Raw genomic sequence first — 18,523 nt, forward strand, 5'->3', positions numbered from 1 at the left:
GATGGGGATTTGGTAGAGGCAGTCTGGGTGAAACTTAGGGGTTTTGACAGGGAAAGAGACCTGACAGTGGGGGTATGTTATCGCCCTCCAGGTCAACTTGAGACCCTGGATGATGGCCTGACAGACCAGATTCTAAGGATATCTCGGGGGAGAGACACAGTAATTATGGGAGATTTCAGTCTCCCGGATATTAGTTGGGAGGTTCACTCAGCGGTGACAGCCAGGTCACGTCACTTCCTAGAAGCTATAGAGGGAGGACTTTTCACTCAGAGGGTCCAAGAGGGGATGGGGGGGGGGAACATCCTTGACTTAGTCTTGACCAATAGGGAGGAGCTGATAGTTGAAGTACAGTTTGGGGGAGCTCTGGATGCGAGTGATCACTCCATCCTTTGCTTTGAGATCAGGGGACTGGGGACATGCAGCAGGTCAAGCACTAGAAGCTGGGACTTCAAGAGGGCCAACTTTGGCCAACTGAAGGCCAGACTGGGGGAAGTCTCCTGGGATAGGTTACTGGAAGGTAAGCAAGTTGAGGAGGGATGGATGGCACTCAAAAGGGAGGTTTTGGAGGCGCAAGCCTTGACGATACCTCTAGTCAGTAAGACCGGGAGGTGGAGGAGAGTGCTGCCATGGATGCAAAAGGAGGTGGTTAGAGGGATTAGACGAAAGAGGAACCTCTGTAGGAAATGGGTACTGGGGCAAATAGACAAAAGGGTATACCAGGAGGAGGAGGCCTGTTGCAGAAGGATTCTTCGCAAGGCTAAGACTGATTACGAGCTGAGACTTGCCAAGAATATCAAGAGCAATGAAAAGGGCTTCTTTCAGCATGTAAATAGGAAGAGGAAGGGGAGACAAGTGGTGGGACCACTAAATAAGAAGGAAGGAGATCCAGTGACTGATACGAGGGAACAGGCACAGATGCTAAATGGCTATTTTGCCTCTGTGTTCTCCCCAAAGCAGGACGGGGGATATCCACATAGGAGATTAGATGAGGCCAGGGACTTAGGGGCACAGATTAGCATCACTGCCCTTGAAGTTGAGGGGCTCCTCAGGGCATTGGACATTACAAAGTCTCCAGGCCCTGAGGGGTTACACCCGAGAGTACTTAGAGAGTTGGCAGGGGTTCTCTCATGCCCACTGGCCTCCATTTATGAGGCCTCATGGAGAACAGGAGAAGTTCCAGAGGACTGGAGGGTGGCATCAGTGGTGCCAATTTTCAAAAAGGGTAGACCAGTTAGCCTTACGTCCATTGTAGGAAAAACAATGGAAAGGCTCATAATAGAGAGAGATCTAGTGATGCTAGATAGGGAAGGGAGGCTGGCAGCCACACAACACAGCTTCTGCAAAAACAGGTCCTGCCAGACAAACCTTGTGGAATTCTCTGACAAGGTTTTGAGATGGCTAGATGGAGGGGATGCAGTGGATGTGGTTTACTTGGATTTCAGCAAGACTTTTGACAAAGTGCCCCATGATATCCTGGTGGAGAAACTGAGGAGTTTTGGGATATACCAAGCACTGTCTGATGGATTAGGGCATGGTTCACTGATTGAAAACAGGGTAACCATTAGTGGGGAATCATCAGGATGGCAGTAAGTGACAAGCGGGGTCCCCTAGCGCTCTGTCCTGGGGCCGATCCTGTACAATCTTTTCATCAATGACATGGAAGAAGGGGTGAACAGTCTGCTGATCAAATTCGCAGACGATACTAAAACTGGGGCAGTGGCCACAACTGAGGAGCAGGTGCTCCAGATCCAAAAGGATCTGGACAGACTATGGAAGTGGGCAGGAGACAACAGGATGGTGTTCAATGTGGATAAGTGCAAGGTCTTGTACTTGGGGCATAGGAATAGGTGCCATAAGTACAGGTTAGGGTACAAGTGGCTGGAGAGCAGCACTTGTGAAAGGGACCTCGGGGTACTGGTTGACTGCAGGCTAAACATGATGCGGTGATCAAGAGGGCAAGTGCCACCCTTGGTTGCATAGCCAGAAGTGTGGCTTCTAGATTGAGAAAGGTATTACTACCCTCTATACGACTCTGGTGCACCCACAATTGGAGTATTGTGTTCAGGTTTGGGCCCTTCATTACAGAAAGGATATAGCCAGGTCAGAGTCAGTGCAGCGTAGGGCCACATGGTTGGTGGCTGGTTTGCAGGGGATGGGGTATGAGGAAAGACTGAGGGAACTGGATCTCTTCAGCATGGAGAAGAGGAGACTCAGAAGGGATATGTTGGACAGAAGGGATATGTTGGACACATACAGGTATGTGAGGGGATGTCACGTGGAGATGGGTAGAGACCTGTTCTCCCCTGCAGAGGAAGGCAGAACACACTCCAATGGAGCAATGCTCAGGGAACAAAGGTTCCATTTAGGTACCAGGAAGCACTTCCTGACAGTGAGGACCCCGAGAGTATGGAATGGGCTTCCATGAGAGGTCATTAAGGCCCCATCGGTGAGGATGTTCAAAGATAGACTGGACATGCACATGGTGGGCATGTTGTGATCGGAGCTGGCTGGAGCTGGGAGTCAGACTAGATGACCTAGACTAGAAGGGGGGAGGCCCCTTCTGACTCGTTCTGTTTCTATGTTTCTATGTCTGGTCTCCTGCAGGGCCATGCAAGTGAAGATACCAGACTGAGCTGCATCTACCCTCTTCAGCAGTCCCATCAACAAAAGAGGATAGATTTTGCTTATAAGAATGTGGGTGGAAAAACTCCTGAAGGGTAGTGGTGATAATTAATGCTGATACTGTTGGAGGATCTTTCACAGAATGATGCTAAAGATAACTCCGGTTAATGTTGTGCAGAATGAGCCCATGGTAAACCATTTCTGAATCTTCTTAGTTTGAAAACCCTATGTTGAAACTGTCCAAAATGAAACAAGGATAGTGCCAGAAGATGTGCATCCCAGTTCAGAAAGCAGTCAGCCAGCTATTGGGAAAAGTGAAGGTGTGATATGCAATTAGACCAAAGCTGAAAAGAGGTCTAGTGGCCTGCATGCACAGAAGTGAAAGGAAACTCCACTGCTGCACAACCCATACCCTTGGAAACTGAAACATGACAAATATTCACCAAAGCAAACTGGAAACCATAAAGCAGGAAATGGCATGGTTAAACATTGCAGTATTTGGTGTGAGTGAAGTAAAGGGGACTGAAATGGGAAAATGTTCAGTCAGGTAAACACAGTGTTTTATTCTGAGAATGACAAACTCAGAATGGCTGAGTGGCTCTAATACAGACAGTTGTAGATGTAGCACAGACAGTTCATACAAATTTCAACTGAATATCTTTCAGAATTCTTGGAAAATCTGCCAATATAACCACAATCCAAGCCTAGAGTCAAAGAATAGCTGAAGAAGAAATCAGAAACTTTCATTCAGATGTCCAAGAGAAAATTGGAAACACATCCAAACAAGATATGCTGATAATCAAAGGTAACTGGAATGCAAAACTAGGAAACAAAGCTGAATCAAATGTTGTAGGAAAATTTGGTCTGAGAGTCAGAAACAAAAAAGAGATCATCTCATATAATTCTGTGAAGCAATCCATCTGTTTATTAGAAATACATACTTCAGGCTCCAATTAGGCAACTTTACACATGGACGTCACCAGCTGGCCATTATACAAATCAATTCATCTGCATAACTGGAAGTAAAAATAAAGGGTCTGTAGTCTTGCTGCCACACAAGACCAGGAGCAGATTGTGGCAGTGACCATGCACTCTTAATATAAAAAATCAGAGTAAAACTGAAAAAAAGATCACTAACAGAAGCATAACATTCCTTAAGAATTTAAAGTCCCAATAAGAAGCAGATTAGCATTACTGAACTCAGTTGACCATAAGTAAGAAGAACTATGGACTCACAACCAGAGACATTCTTAGAAGAATGCAAAAGGACAATTTCTGTAGAGGAAAGAAAGAGAGTACGAATGCCTAGAGGGATGACAGAGGAAACACAATTGTCAAGGACAGGAGAGAAGCAAAAGGTAACAGAAATAGTGTCAGAATTCTGAATGCAACTTTTCAGCAACTATCATGAAAAGACAAAGAGAATGGCCAGTGCAAAGAAACAGAAGAGAACAACACAAAAAGAAAAAGAAGAGACCTCTTCCAGAAGATCCAATGGCCAATTCAAATCTAGCTAAGGAATGCTAAAAGGCCAACAAGGGAACATATTATCTGACCAGGAAAAAAATAAGACAGATGGAAACAATATACAAAAGAAATATACAGAAGAGATGAAAGGATTACAGACTCTTTCAAACTTTATTCTAGGAGAAAGACACTGTAATATTAGAAAGTGAAGTGAAAGCTACTCTGAAAGTAGGAACAAAGCAGCCAAGAGCAGATAAGGTATTCCAAGCTGCAGATACTGAACTGGTCCAAATCGCAACAAGAATATGCCAACAAATATGGAAAATCCAGTCTCTAAGCAATAAGATGCAGAAGAGTGCAGTGTTGCCACAAAAAAATCTACAGTATATGGAGCAAGAAATGCCTGATGTTTAAGTTGGATTCAAGGAACAAAGAGGCACTTGAGAACACATTGCATATATACCTTGACAACTGTAACATACTAAAAAAAAATCAGAACAGGATCTGCTGTGCTTTAGAGTCCAGCAAAACTTTTGACTGTGTGGATTATGAAAAGCTAGGGATGGTCCTGAAAGAGATGGGTGTGCCTCAGCACTTGATTGTCCTGATGGCAGTACGTGTAAGAAGTGACTGTTAGGACAGAATATGGAGAAACAGAGTGACTTTCTATAAACAAAGGCATCAGACAAGAATGTATTTTCTTTCTTTGTCTGTTCAGTCTGAATGCAAAACATATAAGAAAAGCTGGATTAGAATCAGAGGAAGGAAGAGTGAAAATTAGTGGAAAATAAATCAATAATTTAAGATATGCGGAGGATACCATATTACTGGCAGAAAGCAGCAGCAAACTGAAATTACTCCCAATGAAAGTAAAAACACAAACACAGGACATTAAGAAAACAAAAAAATCATGATTAGAGAAGAATTCTAGAACATTAATGTCAAGAATGAAGAAACTGAAATTGTAAAAATTTTGCCTACCTTGGTTCAGTTGTTTATTCAAATAGGGAATGCAGCTGAGGAAATTTGAAGTAAACTAGGATTTGGAAGGGCAGTAGTGAGGGAACTAAAACAGATCATAAATGATAAGGACATTTCACTGGAGAACAGGCATGAGACACTCCCAAATTAGGGTGTGCATCAAAGAGGGGGATAATCAAGTTGCACTAATGTAATTGGAGGAAACATCATGGTATGCTTGGGATCTGTGGATCCTTCTCATGGACAATCAATGTTCATGTGATCTATATCATGTGAGTGAGATCATTTATACTGATAGGATTTTAGAATATTTAAATTGACAAAAGTGTTAATATTTGGTTAGGGTGACATCATTAGTCAACCCAGAAATGGTGCAAAAAGAGAAAATAGCTGGCTTTTGGACACTTTGTTCTGAAAATTAGTGCAGAAATCCATTTGGTGCTACATTTTTATTTATTTATTTATTAAAACATTTCTATGCCGCCCCTTGCTGAAGCCTCGGGGCGGCTCACAACACAAAATAAAATACAATAAAATACAAAAATAACAATATAAAATTCACAATATAAAATAAATAACAATATAAAAGAAGTCGCCCTGGCCAGATAAATAAGCAAATATTGTTAACAATTAAAATGACGCTTAAATAAAAAGGTCTTCACCTGGCGCTGAAAAACAACGACGGCGCCAGGCGGACCTCTCTGGGGAACGCATTCCATAAATTGGGCGCCACCGCAGAGAAAGCCCTCCTCCAAGTACCTACCCTCCTAATTTCTTTCACTATTAAAAGGATTCCAATTATTTTATTAATTATATTTATCACAGTTTTATGCCATGTTTTAAATGTTCTCAGGGTGGATGATCTATAGAAAAACAATTGTAAACATTTAATACACTTAATGAGCCTTAAATGTTGTTTTTCATTTCAGGAAATTGTCTTGGTTGTGTTCTTTGGTGCTGAATATGTGGTGAGGCTCTGGTCTGCTGGTTGCAGGAGCAAATATGTTGGTATTAAGGGAAGAATACGTTTTGCTAGGAAGCCTATATCAATAATAGGTGAGACTAAAATAGAAATTTTAAATATTTATTATAAAATAATAAAATAGATCTCTGTTTTAAAATATATTAAAATGTATCTATGCATTGAGCTCTTGAGTAATTTTAATGGAAGGAATATGCTTCCTATATGAACACTCAGATTTACTACTTTGTTGGATACTTTTGTTTTCTTGAGAGCTTATTATTAATAGTATTACTGTTATTCATAGTAGTAATCCCTTTATGATTTGTGCCTCCTTTTGATCATGAATTTCCAAGGTGGCCTCAGGAGAGTCACTGTTCCCTGTCCTTAACCCCTCCTCCCACAATATGGGAATATCAGGAAATGTTGGAATCACAGGACCAAGAAATTGTATGTTTGGATTCACACGGAAGATACTACATTCAATTTCAGCAGTTGATTGGCAGGACACCCTGGGAACCCCTCTCTGACAGAGAAAAAACAACAGTGCTGTCAGGTAGCTAGTAAACCAAACTGGCTACAAGCTTTCCAGAGCATATGCAGAGTTTTTATAAGGTGTGGGTCACGTACACAGTTTCAGGGTAGTGATGAGATTCTGAATGAGTGAGAAGGTGAGGGTAATGGGGAAGTGCAAAATCATAATACAGAAACATCAAAAAATCATTGCAGACCTCAGGAAAAACATTGTGACACATCAAAGGCTTGAGTAACAGAAAACAAATAAAACTATCAGAAGTTACAGAATTCTAACAGGTTTCAATGTTTTCGTTTTTACAATCAGAGATACATTTCTCAAGACAAAGCATGAGCTGGATAGGTAATTTTCCATTGCAAAGGAAGTGTATCTGCCTGGCTTGCAACATTGTTTCAATTCTGTCTTGGCTGGGCAATCAGCTTATCTGAGAGCAGGTGATCCTTAGCATAGCTTGAGGCTGTTTTAACTTTTTCCCCCAGAGAAGGCAAATCCTTGCAGATGGGGACAGGGAGAGGATAGACGAGTTTCTCCATATTTTAACATATAAAACATAACTTTTATGAGGGCAACTCCAAAAGGAACAAGAATACTGATCTACCTTCAGTAATGTTGTTTTCTTTCTGAGATGGGAAGATATTTACTAACTAAAATGCTATATGTAGGCTAAGCATTAAAGTACTCTTTCTTCTTCATGCAACTTTCTAAAGATTCTGGAGCACAGCTCCTTCTGCACAGGCAGAGTGCACAGGGGAGTGAGGGGGAATTATTATAGAACAAAGGCTTTTCATATACACCATTTTCCATTTTGTCTGGTGTCAGAAATTATTTATTTATTTATTTATTTATTTAAAAGGTTTTTGATCCCACCCTTTACATTGTCTCAGGGTGGTGTTAACATAAATAAATAAGACACAGCATCACAATAATGTGACTGATGCTAGGTTTGTTGTTGCTCTTGTTGTTAACATTCATTGAAATCAGCAGGAATTGAGAAACTTTTGCTGCACTGTGACCAATAAGGGATATTAGGAAGCTCTTCTACAACAGAGTAAACTGCAACCAGATAGTGCCAATGAAGTAGTTGCAGCTTTTGGCATTACTCTGAAGTGGAACTAATATGGATGTTTTTTATTTAAGGAAAGGAAATAAGCAATACAACCTGAATTAAAGCCATTTCTGGAAGCTCTTTTGATCTGAATAGTTAGGTTGCTTTCTAGTGTCATAAGAGGCTTTTGCAACAGGACAGCATATAAATACTTTAAATAAATAAATAAGAATGCTTTTTATTTGGCAGCCATCAGAGAGCATGTGGATAGTTCAATAGCACTCAGCATATATTAATTTACTGTTCCCCAGATGAGAGAAAAGCTTCAGTTACATGGCTCAGTCTCAGCCACCGCAATTCAGAAACAGCTCTCCAGTTACCTCAGAAATAACTACAGCATCCCCTCCACTTAAGATAATACAATGAAAACTTAAACTCACATACACCCTGCTGACTAGGATGCTTTCTTTTACTGTGTAATGCAAATTATTGTTCAATTCATTCTAGTTAATATATACAGGAGAAACTTGATAACCAACATTATAGTTTGGTGGTAAAGGTGACGAGAATTCTTTATGGGATATCACTAGCCCACCACCTTTACTGAACTGTGTTTCCCAAGGCTCCTTGGGAAGAGGGAAAGCCTATTAAACTAATTTAAATCTGAAGAGTAGATGTGCCCCTAGAGATTACTGACTTCCTAGTTTTATTTCTGAAAGTGATTGGAAGTAGGAATATGAAGCTCCAGATGGATTGGCTCTCTTGCCATACTTCTTTCCCAAGCTTGACCCTGGCCAGGAAGGGAGCTGAGCTGAGATCAAGTCCACGAATGCCCAGGAACACTAGCAGCTTCTTCTTTGTACAAAGTACGCAGTTCTTTGCACCAAGTACATATATATGATTGTACATACGATTCTTTATGCAAAGTATGCAATGCCCACAGATCACATGTTTCAAAGCCAAACTCAGCTTGCAGAGTGGGCAGGTGTGCAAGTTGGCCTTGTGGACTCACTTGAACTCACTTCTGCCAGCTACTCACATAAATACTTGGTGTTAGGTGGAGTTAGGGGATCCAGAACTAAGGAAATCTGATGGATTCCCACCCCCAAACCTGATTTGTCGCATATGCTAATTAGAAGTTAATGTTTGTTAGTATATTTGAGTCAAAAGTGGTATCACAAAGCATTTTCTAAATAATAATGCTAAGAGCCAGTTGTGGATAGACTGTTGCACTGGGGACCTGAAAGATCTGGATTCTAGTCTTCACTTGGCCATGGAGCTCACTGGGTGACATTGGCTAGTCACTCTCAGCCTGACCTACCTCACAGGGTTGCTGTTGTAAGGGTAAAATGGAGCTATGAAAGCTGTTTGAGTTCCTCACAAGAAGCAAAAAGGCAGGCTATAAATGTAGTGATGATGATGATAATGATAGCAGCATTTCTACCATAGTGAAGGCATATATTTATTTGACTGTTGTTTCTAGTCAAATGGACTTCACAGGTTTTTGAAGTGCTTCAAAACATGCCGAATCCATAAGCAGAAATGATAGGGGGAGGACTGTGCATTAAAGTCTTTACAATATCTTGTATCTCTTTGAAAAAGTAGTCAATTTTATACTTTGGTGTTTTTTAGTTGTAATAAGTTGAAATATCAAACTTTTCTCTTCTGAAAGGATTTCCCCTTTTTCTTAGAGGGTGTTCATATATTTTAACAGCTTCAGTTATCCGCTTTTCAACAGATCTCATTGTCGTGATAGCTTCAATTATAGTTCTGAGTGTGGGATCAAATGGACAGGTGTTTGCTACATCTGCAATAAGGTATTTCATACAATTTTATGTTTGCTACCCTCACAGTTGGAAGCTAAGAAATGTCCTAGTAAAACCTCTGAATTGGCTTAAATTCTTCAAAACTATTCACTAGCATTGAAATACAAGTCATATTTGTATGAATTGTCATCATAATTTCTAGAGTATGATCTATGTACTATATATTTTGGTGTTGTATGAAGAACACTCTTGATGCATTTCTGCCTCAAGGGGCTTATAATAAAAAAACTGGCATGACAGAGGAAGGGGAAAACGTTGGCATGAATAAATGGGCTGCAGGAGGTTATTTGTTGATTTCAATTGCACATAACTGACTTGGTAACAATAAACTATTGAGATTAATGGGTTGTTTCAAAACCTTTCCAGAAAAAGTGTGTTTTGTGGAGAAATTTCAATGAGGAAGTGAGTGGTTAGAACAAAGTTCCACATTTAAGGGGCCACAAGGAAGAGAGAGCAAAGTTACTCAAACATCAGAAAACATGATCTGTGACATTTTACTAATCTTTTTACTCTCTTGTAGGAAAGTAATCTGGGAGTTGTAGAAAAATGTCACTTTATTTATCCCCCTCATGTTCCTTCCAAAAAATGGCTTTTAATATAGGGATTGGGCCCACTTTTCCAAAAATGTAGCAATCCAAAGCAGAGATTTCACACTTCGAACCTGAACCTAGAAGAGGAAGATTGTAATGCTTAGCTGCAATCCCAAGGCCAGCAAGCTGTGAGATAAGGCAAGTGATTGGGGAGAACCACCACTGGTTCAGTTGGAGAAACTGTAGAACAGGGGAGGATCAGAGGGGAGGGATGTGAATTTATCATCCCAGAAATTTGGTGTCAAGTGTGCTCAGCATTTGGCCCAACCCCTCTGAGAGTAAAGTCTGCTTTGTTCTGAGGGGAAGAGACAGGGAGATTTCCATTTAGAATCAACTCACCATATAGGGAAGAACTAACTTCACAATTAGAGATACTGATAACTAGATAGATGTTTCCTATTAAAGACTTTTATATTGCTCACTCCCTATTATAAGGGCAGCCCAACTCAGTAAAACACTGAAAAGCCTTTTGTTTTGATTTGCTGGGAAATGAAAAAATGGAGATATGTCCTTATGATGTTTGCAAGCACAATTAAAATTGATTAAATCAATACATCACTGTATTAAAATACTATAAAACTAAACAGTAAAATAATAAAGAGCACAAAACTCAACAGATCCACTTACAATCTACAGGCCTTCTTGAATACAGGTGTCTTTACCTGCCAGTGAAAGGACAACAGAGAGGAAGAGAATCTAGTCTTCTTTGGGAGCATGGTCCACAGACTAAGAACAGCCGCTGAAAACCCCCTTTTCACCACCAAATGTGCCTCAGAAGATAGCCTTTGCAAAAGAAGGGCCTTTTTAGAAGGCCTGAAGAGCTTAGCAGACTCATCTGAGGTTACAAGCCATATAGGGCTTTATAGGGCATAAGCAACACTTTGAAATCTGCCCAGATACATATCAATAGTTTGTGAAGCTGATGTTTAAAAAAGAGTCCTGTACTTCCTGTAACGTATTCAGCTGTGGCATTCTAGAGCTGTTTCTGAAGTATCTTCAGAGGCAAAAGCATCTTTAAGAATGGGCGCAATTAATGCACTAGCTCAGCTGTACAAATGCACCCCTAGCTATCACCAAAACCAGGGCATTCAGGTTCAGAGCCAAGTTCAAGAGCAAAATAGAACAAAATTTGCTCAAGAACTGAACTAAATTCATGCCACATTTCAATTAAAGGGCTCTGTTAAGGACAAGATTAGAGGGCTAGCCATGCTCCACAGATTACTGCTAAGTTGGTTTTGGCTTCCATCCTATTTATTTGGCTGATGGCACTGTGTACAGAATTTCCATGGCAGTGTTTAAGATAGATATACTGAAATCTGCAAAAATAGTGTTTCTATGAATAATGTTTTCTAATTTCACTCTACATTTTTTCCTAAAACTTTTGTTTCAAGGGGAATCCGGTTTCTTCAGATACTTCGCATGCTTCATGTAGACCGTCAGGGAGGCACCTGGAGGCTCTTGGGATCTGTAGTATTCATACATCGTCAGGTATTGTGTCTGAAAACATTATTTTTCCCCTTTTTATTTTTTTTTTAAATACAGAAGAAAAAAAACTATTAATACAACACATCACAACCATAATAATAACACATACAATAACACACAATAATTAAAAAAGTTAATAATAAAGTGCCCCCACCACACCAGAGACCAATACTACCTCCACATAATTCACTTATTTTAACAATTAATAATATATAATATACTTTAATTATATCCATATCCCATCCAGAAATTCATGTAATCTTGATTGGGTTTACAACCTTTGCCTTCTATCAGTACTGCTTTTACAAAATCTTCCCAAATTTCATTATATTTATTTGCTTTCATTAACCCTTTTTAAATGTTTAGTTATATCATCAGTTTATCATTAATTACCATATTTCATGTTTCATTACACCATTCATGCCTTTGCTAAACCCAGTTCTGTTTCCAATACCTAACTATCACTAGCCTAACTGCCATTATCAAACTTAAAATCAATTCTTTCTTAGCTCCATTCATATCTTGTTTTTCAATCAACAGTAATAACACAATTCTCGATGACATTTCTAAGTCTTTATCTAAAATTTCTCTAATTTCCTTAAATACCATAATCCAGATCTTTTGTATATTATCATATATGTTTCTAAGTTCAATCTCTTTACTACATTTTCAACATATATTAGAGTATTTGTCATAAATTTGATTTAACAACTGGTGTTAAATACCATCTCCATATCAATTTATATCCATGTTCTTTAATTCTAAGCGACATATTCTTACATACTCTTTTATTCCAAATATTCTTCCAGTCCTTGTCTTTTATTTCTCCTACATCCATTTCCCAAATTGATTTTAAACTTTTTATCTGATCCCCTGACTCATTACATTAATATCCTGTAAATTTTAGCAATTCTTCCTTTACTTGTATATTCTTTCTCAGTCTCACATTCTTTTATAATCATTTCAAATTTTGTTAATTGTCTTTCTTCCTTTTTAAATTTATCATCCATCTTTATCCATTTTTCTAATTGAATTAAATTTAACCAATTTAATTTAGCCTCTGGTGATATACTCCTTAATTGTATTATATTTTTATCTTATTTTTCTAATCTTTCCATTTATATATATGATTATTTTTAATTAATTAATCCAGTCCTTTAATTCTATTTTTGGGAATTTCTCCATTTCGACCACTGGTGTTTATGGAGAAGTTCCTGAGATTAACTGTTGTCTCCATTTTCCCCATACTTCCATCATATTTTTTAAAAAGGGATTTTGAATTCTTTTATTAATCTTTTTAATATCCTTTTTAAACCAATATGTCTCTAAGTGATTGCCTATTTCCCTTAATTCTTTAATTTGATATAACTCCATATGAATTCTTTATTTTGGGCTATAATATCTGGAACTATCTTTAATTGGTTTGCAACCCAATACTTTTTAACATCTGGAATACCCAGCCCTCCTTTTTTTTTTTTTTTTTGGTGATTCGTACCATAGTGCTTTACTTATTCTTGCTCTCTTCCCTCCATTACAATAAACCTCCAATAATTTCTTGGTCATAAAACCTGATTGGGATAATCCAAAACAAAAAATTAATCTGTGGTCACCATATTCCCCACCACAACTGTGTATGGAAGCCCCCTTGCCTATCTTCATGAGATGTTCTCCTCCCTGCTGCTTCAGGCTTCCAAGTGGGGGAAGAGGAGCCTTCCCTGCATAGACCCCAGACACCCCTTCCTCAATCATCTATACCCTTTTATTCTGTACTCAAAAATCTCTTATACAATATATTCTATATCTATTACATATAAATCTTCTTATCTTTTCATCCTTCTTCTAAGTCTCCTCTTCTGGATCTCCTCTTCTTTCTGCCTCTATGGAGAGGATGAACCTCCTGCTGCTATGCCCAGCTTTTCCTACTCCCTATCTCTTCTCTCCTTTTCTGTCTTCCTTCTTGAAAATGTAGACAAGTCCTATAACTTTTGCATTTGTGCTACATATTCATCATCAAGGATAATTCCGAGCATCTTTAGTAATTCCAGTGCTTCCTCCTTTGTGTCCACTCTATATTCCCCATTATATGCAAATTTCATAACAATTGGGAACCCCGAACTATATTTTATGAAATTCTTTTGTAATAATTGGCAGATTTGAGACATATCTCTTCTCCATTGCAAAGTCTCATTACATAGATCAGGAAAGACTTGAATCTGATGACCTTTCAGCATAATTGGTGTCATATTCCATAATTTCCACATCATTTGTTCTTTTTTTTGCATATGACCAAAATCTGACCACAATGTCTCTCGGTATTTTTCTTCCCGGTCTTCTTGGGCCAACTCTGTGTAGTGTGTTGATATCATATCTTGTAAAAGAAACGTCTAGAAGAATAGATTTGGCCCAATCCAATATTAATTGAATCAATTTATCTTCATTCTCTTTCCCATCCTCTGGATATCCTTTAAGATCTTCATGATCTATCTTGGATCTCAGTCACACTTTTAGAGACCTGGTCTATCTTGGTCATCTGTTATTTTAGCTCTTTATCTTGTTCTTTCACCTGAGCTTTCACTTCTATAATTATTTGGAGATTCTCTTGATTTTGTTTAGCTAATTCTTTTATTCTTCCATACATGTTGTCTATTTTAACATCTAATTTCTTCATCTCTTCTTTCACATCATTAACACCTGGCATCACCTGTCTTCATTTCTCTTATTTCTTGTAGAAGTGTATTAGAACTATCCAATTGTGTTGATGGTTGATAGAGTCATTGATTTTTCCAGTGATGCTCTCTTTTTCCCATTCCCATTCATCTCAACACGTTTCAGTCGCAGATCTGATGGATGAGGTTTCTGAGAAGGATCTTGTTTTGCTCTGGGTCTTTGCCAAACAGTCTTCAGCTATCGAGGTCTCATGTTTTCTGCACTTTTACTGTGCTTGGACATAGTCCACAACTATACAATAATAGTCTACAACTATTATTTTCAACTAAAAGGAGAGAGCTCTTGAATTTAATGATCTTATTTGCAGTCCACAATTGCAATTACACTTTCAACCAATAAATGAATCAGCAGCTACAATTTAACAATTAGCCAGCAGGGGGAGCTCAAGTATTACAATTTAGATGCAGTCCACTTAACGTAATTCCTTCCTTAGTCTATCATGCTTGTTTGTTTGTTTGTTAGTTTATTGCTCGTTAATAAAAATAACTTAGCAAAAGAGTTAGTCCTGGGATGTTAATTAGCTTTGATCTGCATTCCTTACAGCTCTGTCCGAATGTTTTCCCTTTCGACACTTTCTTGGCCTTCCAGCTGCCTGAGGGGAGAGAGAAGTAGCAATTACCCTAAACTCTTCATTAGTCATACCTCATCTAGAATACTGTGTCAATTTCTGGGCACCAAGGTTTAAGAAAGATGCAGAAAAACTAGAAAGGGTCAAGATGAGGGCAACTAAAATGATTCAGGGTTTGGAAGCACTGTCCTATGAGGAGAGACTGAAGGAACTGGGCATGTTCAGCCTTGGGAAGAGAAGACTGATGGGGGGACATGCTATCATTCTATAAATACCTGAAAGGTTGTCATAAAGAAGAAAGATAAGATCTTTTCTTGGTGATGCCAGAGTGTAGGACACAGAATAATCAGCTAAAGTTATGATGAACCAGATTCAGACTAGATTTCAGGAAAAGTTTCTTAACCGTCAGAGAAATGCAAGTATGGAACCAGTTGCCTAGGGAGGTTGTGGGTGCTCTCACACTAGAGACATTGAAAAAGCGAGTGCAGTGGTGACCTGCAACACCAGGGGGTTGGGTTTGATGGCCTTCTTGGCCAACTCCACTATTCTATGATTGTATGATTCTAAGTTTAGCAATGACTTTTGACACTGTTAAACTCTTATCCTGACATCAAGTATAATGGAAAAACAGTAAGTAAGAAGAAAATAACTTGTGAATGTAATGTTTGGCGTGAATTGTACTTGAAATAGGGTCTTAAATTTGCATATTTTTCCTCCCAAAGCACACAATATTGGCTACAGTTGTTCTTAACCATATAGCAGACCTTGTACAAAATGCATGGTGGGTCACATGTGTACACATGTGCACAGGATGATGTGCACTCAGTTTCTCAACTGAATCACTTTTCAGTTTGGTCTCTTTTTTATAAAACTGCAATAATAATTACAACAGAACTATTAAACATCAGAATAGTTGTTGCAGATAACAGGTTTCTGGTGCCCTCCAGAGGCAATTTAATTATTTTCATTTCTTCACAAGGAACGTTTAAGTTAATTTATGCCTGTTATCCTAATCTAATCCTAGAATTTTCTATAAGTGTCAATCCACCTCCCAGTAGACATCATTGATTGGAAGCTTCCAATAACAACATGAACCTTCTGCATACTTTCCTCATGTAAATTCAACTTGACAATCTTGTACCAATCTGCTCTTCTTTTCTGTCAAAACAATTTATTTTCTATTAATGGTTTCCATTTCTATAAAACTCAACATTGATTTTTGCTAGTTACTTTCCACTTTTCTGTCATAATATGTTCTGTTTTGGGTTCTCTTCAAAGAAGAAAAATGACTCTTCAGTTGTTTCAAACTGTAACTTTCCAGGGTTTTGACTAGAGTCAAGTGATCATATTATGTTTCATCAATCTTATACCAGCTTTATGGGCAGCCAATGTGTTTCTGAGCCTCAAGAAATCTCTTCTTATTTAAATGGAACCTGCAGCCAAGATTGCAAGCAATATAGCATGTGCCAATATGCAGGTAATGTTTCCACTGCAGTGGCAGCCAGCCCATTTAACATATAACAAACAACATGTGACCTCTAGCATTACATGGAAAGTCCTAGAATGTGTAAGCCTTATAATATGTTAGTATTTATTCATTTGTGACTGTGGGACAATAAGATTGTGCCTTGCTAGGCCTTTGTGTACGTCTTTTACCTGTTGATGTGAAAGGCACAATTATTGCACTATATATTATGAGGAAACACATGGCTTCAAAACAGAGTGAGTATCTTGTAAAGATGGCATTCATCTGGTGCATGTACAATAGAATTATTATGCATATATCTAATCAATGTTCCATATCAATTCATAAAGGTGAAGCATGCCCGGGGCAAAACAAAGTCAGAATAGTTTGGTATTGCCTTGCCTGCCTTACTTTGCTTTGATATACATATTTTCACAAATGTATTAATATACAATCACCTGTTGTGATAAAGTTTGTTTATTGTACACCAATCACTCTGTGTTTCCCAAAAATACTAGACATTTGTGTCTGAAATATTCCTGAAACAAAACTATGTGCAAGAGTGTAAGCTTCCAATTAATAATTAAGTTTTATTTCATTAGGAACTAATCACAACCCTCTATATTGGATTCTTGGGCCTGATCTTCTCATCGTATTTTGTCTACCTTGCTGAGAAAGATGCAGTGGATGAGAAGGGACAAACGGGTTTCTCCAGCTATGCTGATGCTCTCTGGTGGGGCGTGGTAAGGGCATTTCATGCTTCCGATGAAATCATGCAAGATTGCTGTTTCTGAGAATGAAATAATCAGAATCAAGAATTGGATTGTTTTCGGAGTATCAGTGACAAATATCAATTGTTGTTGCAAGTCACAAAATCGCGTGCAACCCATTGTGACCCCATGGACAAGCCTTCCTGTCCTCTACCATCCCCCAGAGTCCACTTAAGCTCACACCAACTGCTTCAGTGACTCCATCTTGCCACCTCATTCTCTGCCATCCCCTTCTTCTTTTGCCGTCAATTGTTCCCAGCATTAGGGTCTTCTCCGGGGAGTCCTTTCTTCTCATTAGGTGGCCAAAGTATTTGAGTTTCATCTTCAGTATCTGGCCTTCTAAAGAGCAGTCAGGGTTGATCTCCTCTGGGATTGACTGGTTTGATCTCTTTGCAGTCCAAGGGACTCGCAGGAGTCTCCTCCAGCACCACAATTCAAAGGTCTCAATTCTTTGGCACTCAGTCTTCCTTATGGTCCAGCTTTCACAGCCATACATTGCAACTGGAAAAACCATAACCTTGACTATATGCACTTTTGTTGGCAGGGTGGTGTCTCTGCTTTTTAGTATGCTGTCTAGAATTGCCATAGCTTTCCTCCCCAGGAGTAAGCACCTTTTAATTTCTTGGTTGCAGTCCCTGTCTGCAGAGATCTTGGAGCCCAGGAAAATACAATCTGTCACTACCTCCATTTCTTCCCCATCTAGTTGCCAGGAAGTGATTGAACTGGATACCATGATCTTAGTTTTCTTAATGTTGAGTTTCAAGCCAACTTTTGCACTCTCCTCCTTCACCTGCATCAAGAGGCTCTTTAGTTCCTCTTCACTTTCTGCCATGAGAGTGGTATCATCTGCACACCCTAGGTTGTTGATATTTTTCCCAGCAATCTTAATTCCAAGTGGTGATTCATCAAGCCCCACATTTCTCATGATGTGCTCTGCATATAAGTTAAATACGCAGGGTGACAGTATACAGCCTTGCCAAACTCCTTTCCCAGTTTTGAACCAATCAGTTGTTCCGTGTACAGTTCTCACTGTTGCTTCTTGACCCACATATAGAAACATAGAAAACAGAGCAAGTCAGAAGGGGTCTCCCGGGCCATCTAGTCTGACCTCTGGCACCAGCCCGCTCCTCTCACAAATATTGGTTTCTCAAGAGACAAATAAGATGATCTGGGACTCCCATCTCTCTAAGAACTTGCCACAATTTGTTGTGATCCACACCATCAAAGGCTTTAGCATAGTCAATCAAGCAGAAGTAGATGTTTTTCTGGACCTCTCTAGCTTTCTCCATGATCCAGTGTATGTTGGCAATTTGATCTCTAGTTCTTCTCTCTCTTTGAAATCCTGCCTGTACTTCTGGTAGTTCTTGGTCCACATACTGCTGGAGCCTAGCTTGTAGGATTTTGAGCATAACTTTGCTAGCATGTGAAATGAGTGCAATGGTGCGGTAATTTGAACATTCTTTGGCATTGCCCTTCTTTGG

General features: G+C 39.1%; 1 protein-coding gene across 1 annotated transcript in view; it reads left to right on the forward strand.

Annotated features, from left to right (window-relative positions):
* The window catches only part of LOC123017177 (potassium voltage-gated channel subfamily KQT member 1-like), a 485,580-nt gene that overhangs the window by 27,630 nt on the left and 439,427 nt on the right, over nt 1-18,523 (forward strand). Inside the window, exons 3-6 of the mRNA XM_044418339.1 lie at nt 6,000-6,126; nt 9,350-9,428; nt 11,419-11,515; nt 16,875-17,015. Of these exons, the coding sequence (XP_044274274.1) occupies nt 6,000-6,126; nt 9,350-9,428; nt 11,419-11,515; nt 16,875-17,015 (444 nt within the window). The remainder of the gene's footprint in view (nt 1-5,999; nt 6,127-9,349; nt 9,429-11,418; nt 11,516-16,874; nt 17,016-18,523) is intronic.

The sequence above is a fragment of the Varanus komodoensis genome, unplaced genomic scaffold (assembly GCF_004798865.1).
Source record: "Varanus komodoensis strain SLA01 unplaced genomic scaffold, ASM479886v1 scaffold9, whole genome shotgun sequence".
Classification (NCBI taxonomy): domain Eukaryota; kingdom Metazoa; phylum Chordata; class Lepidosauria; order Squamata; family Varanidae; genus Varanus; species Varanus komodoensis.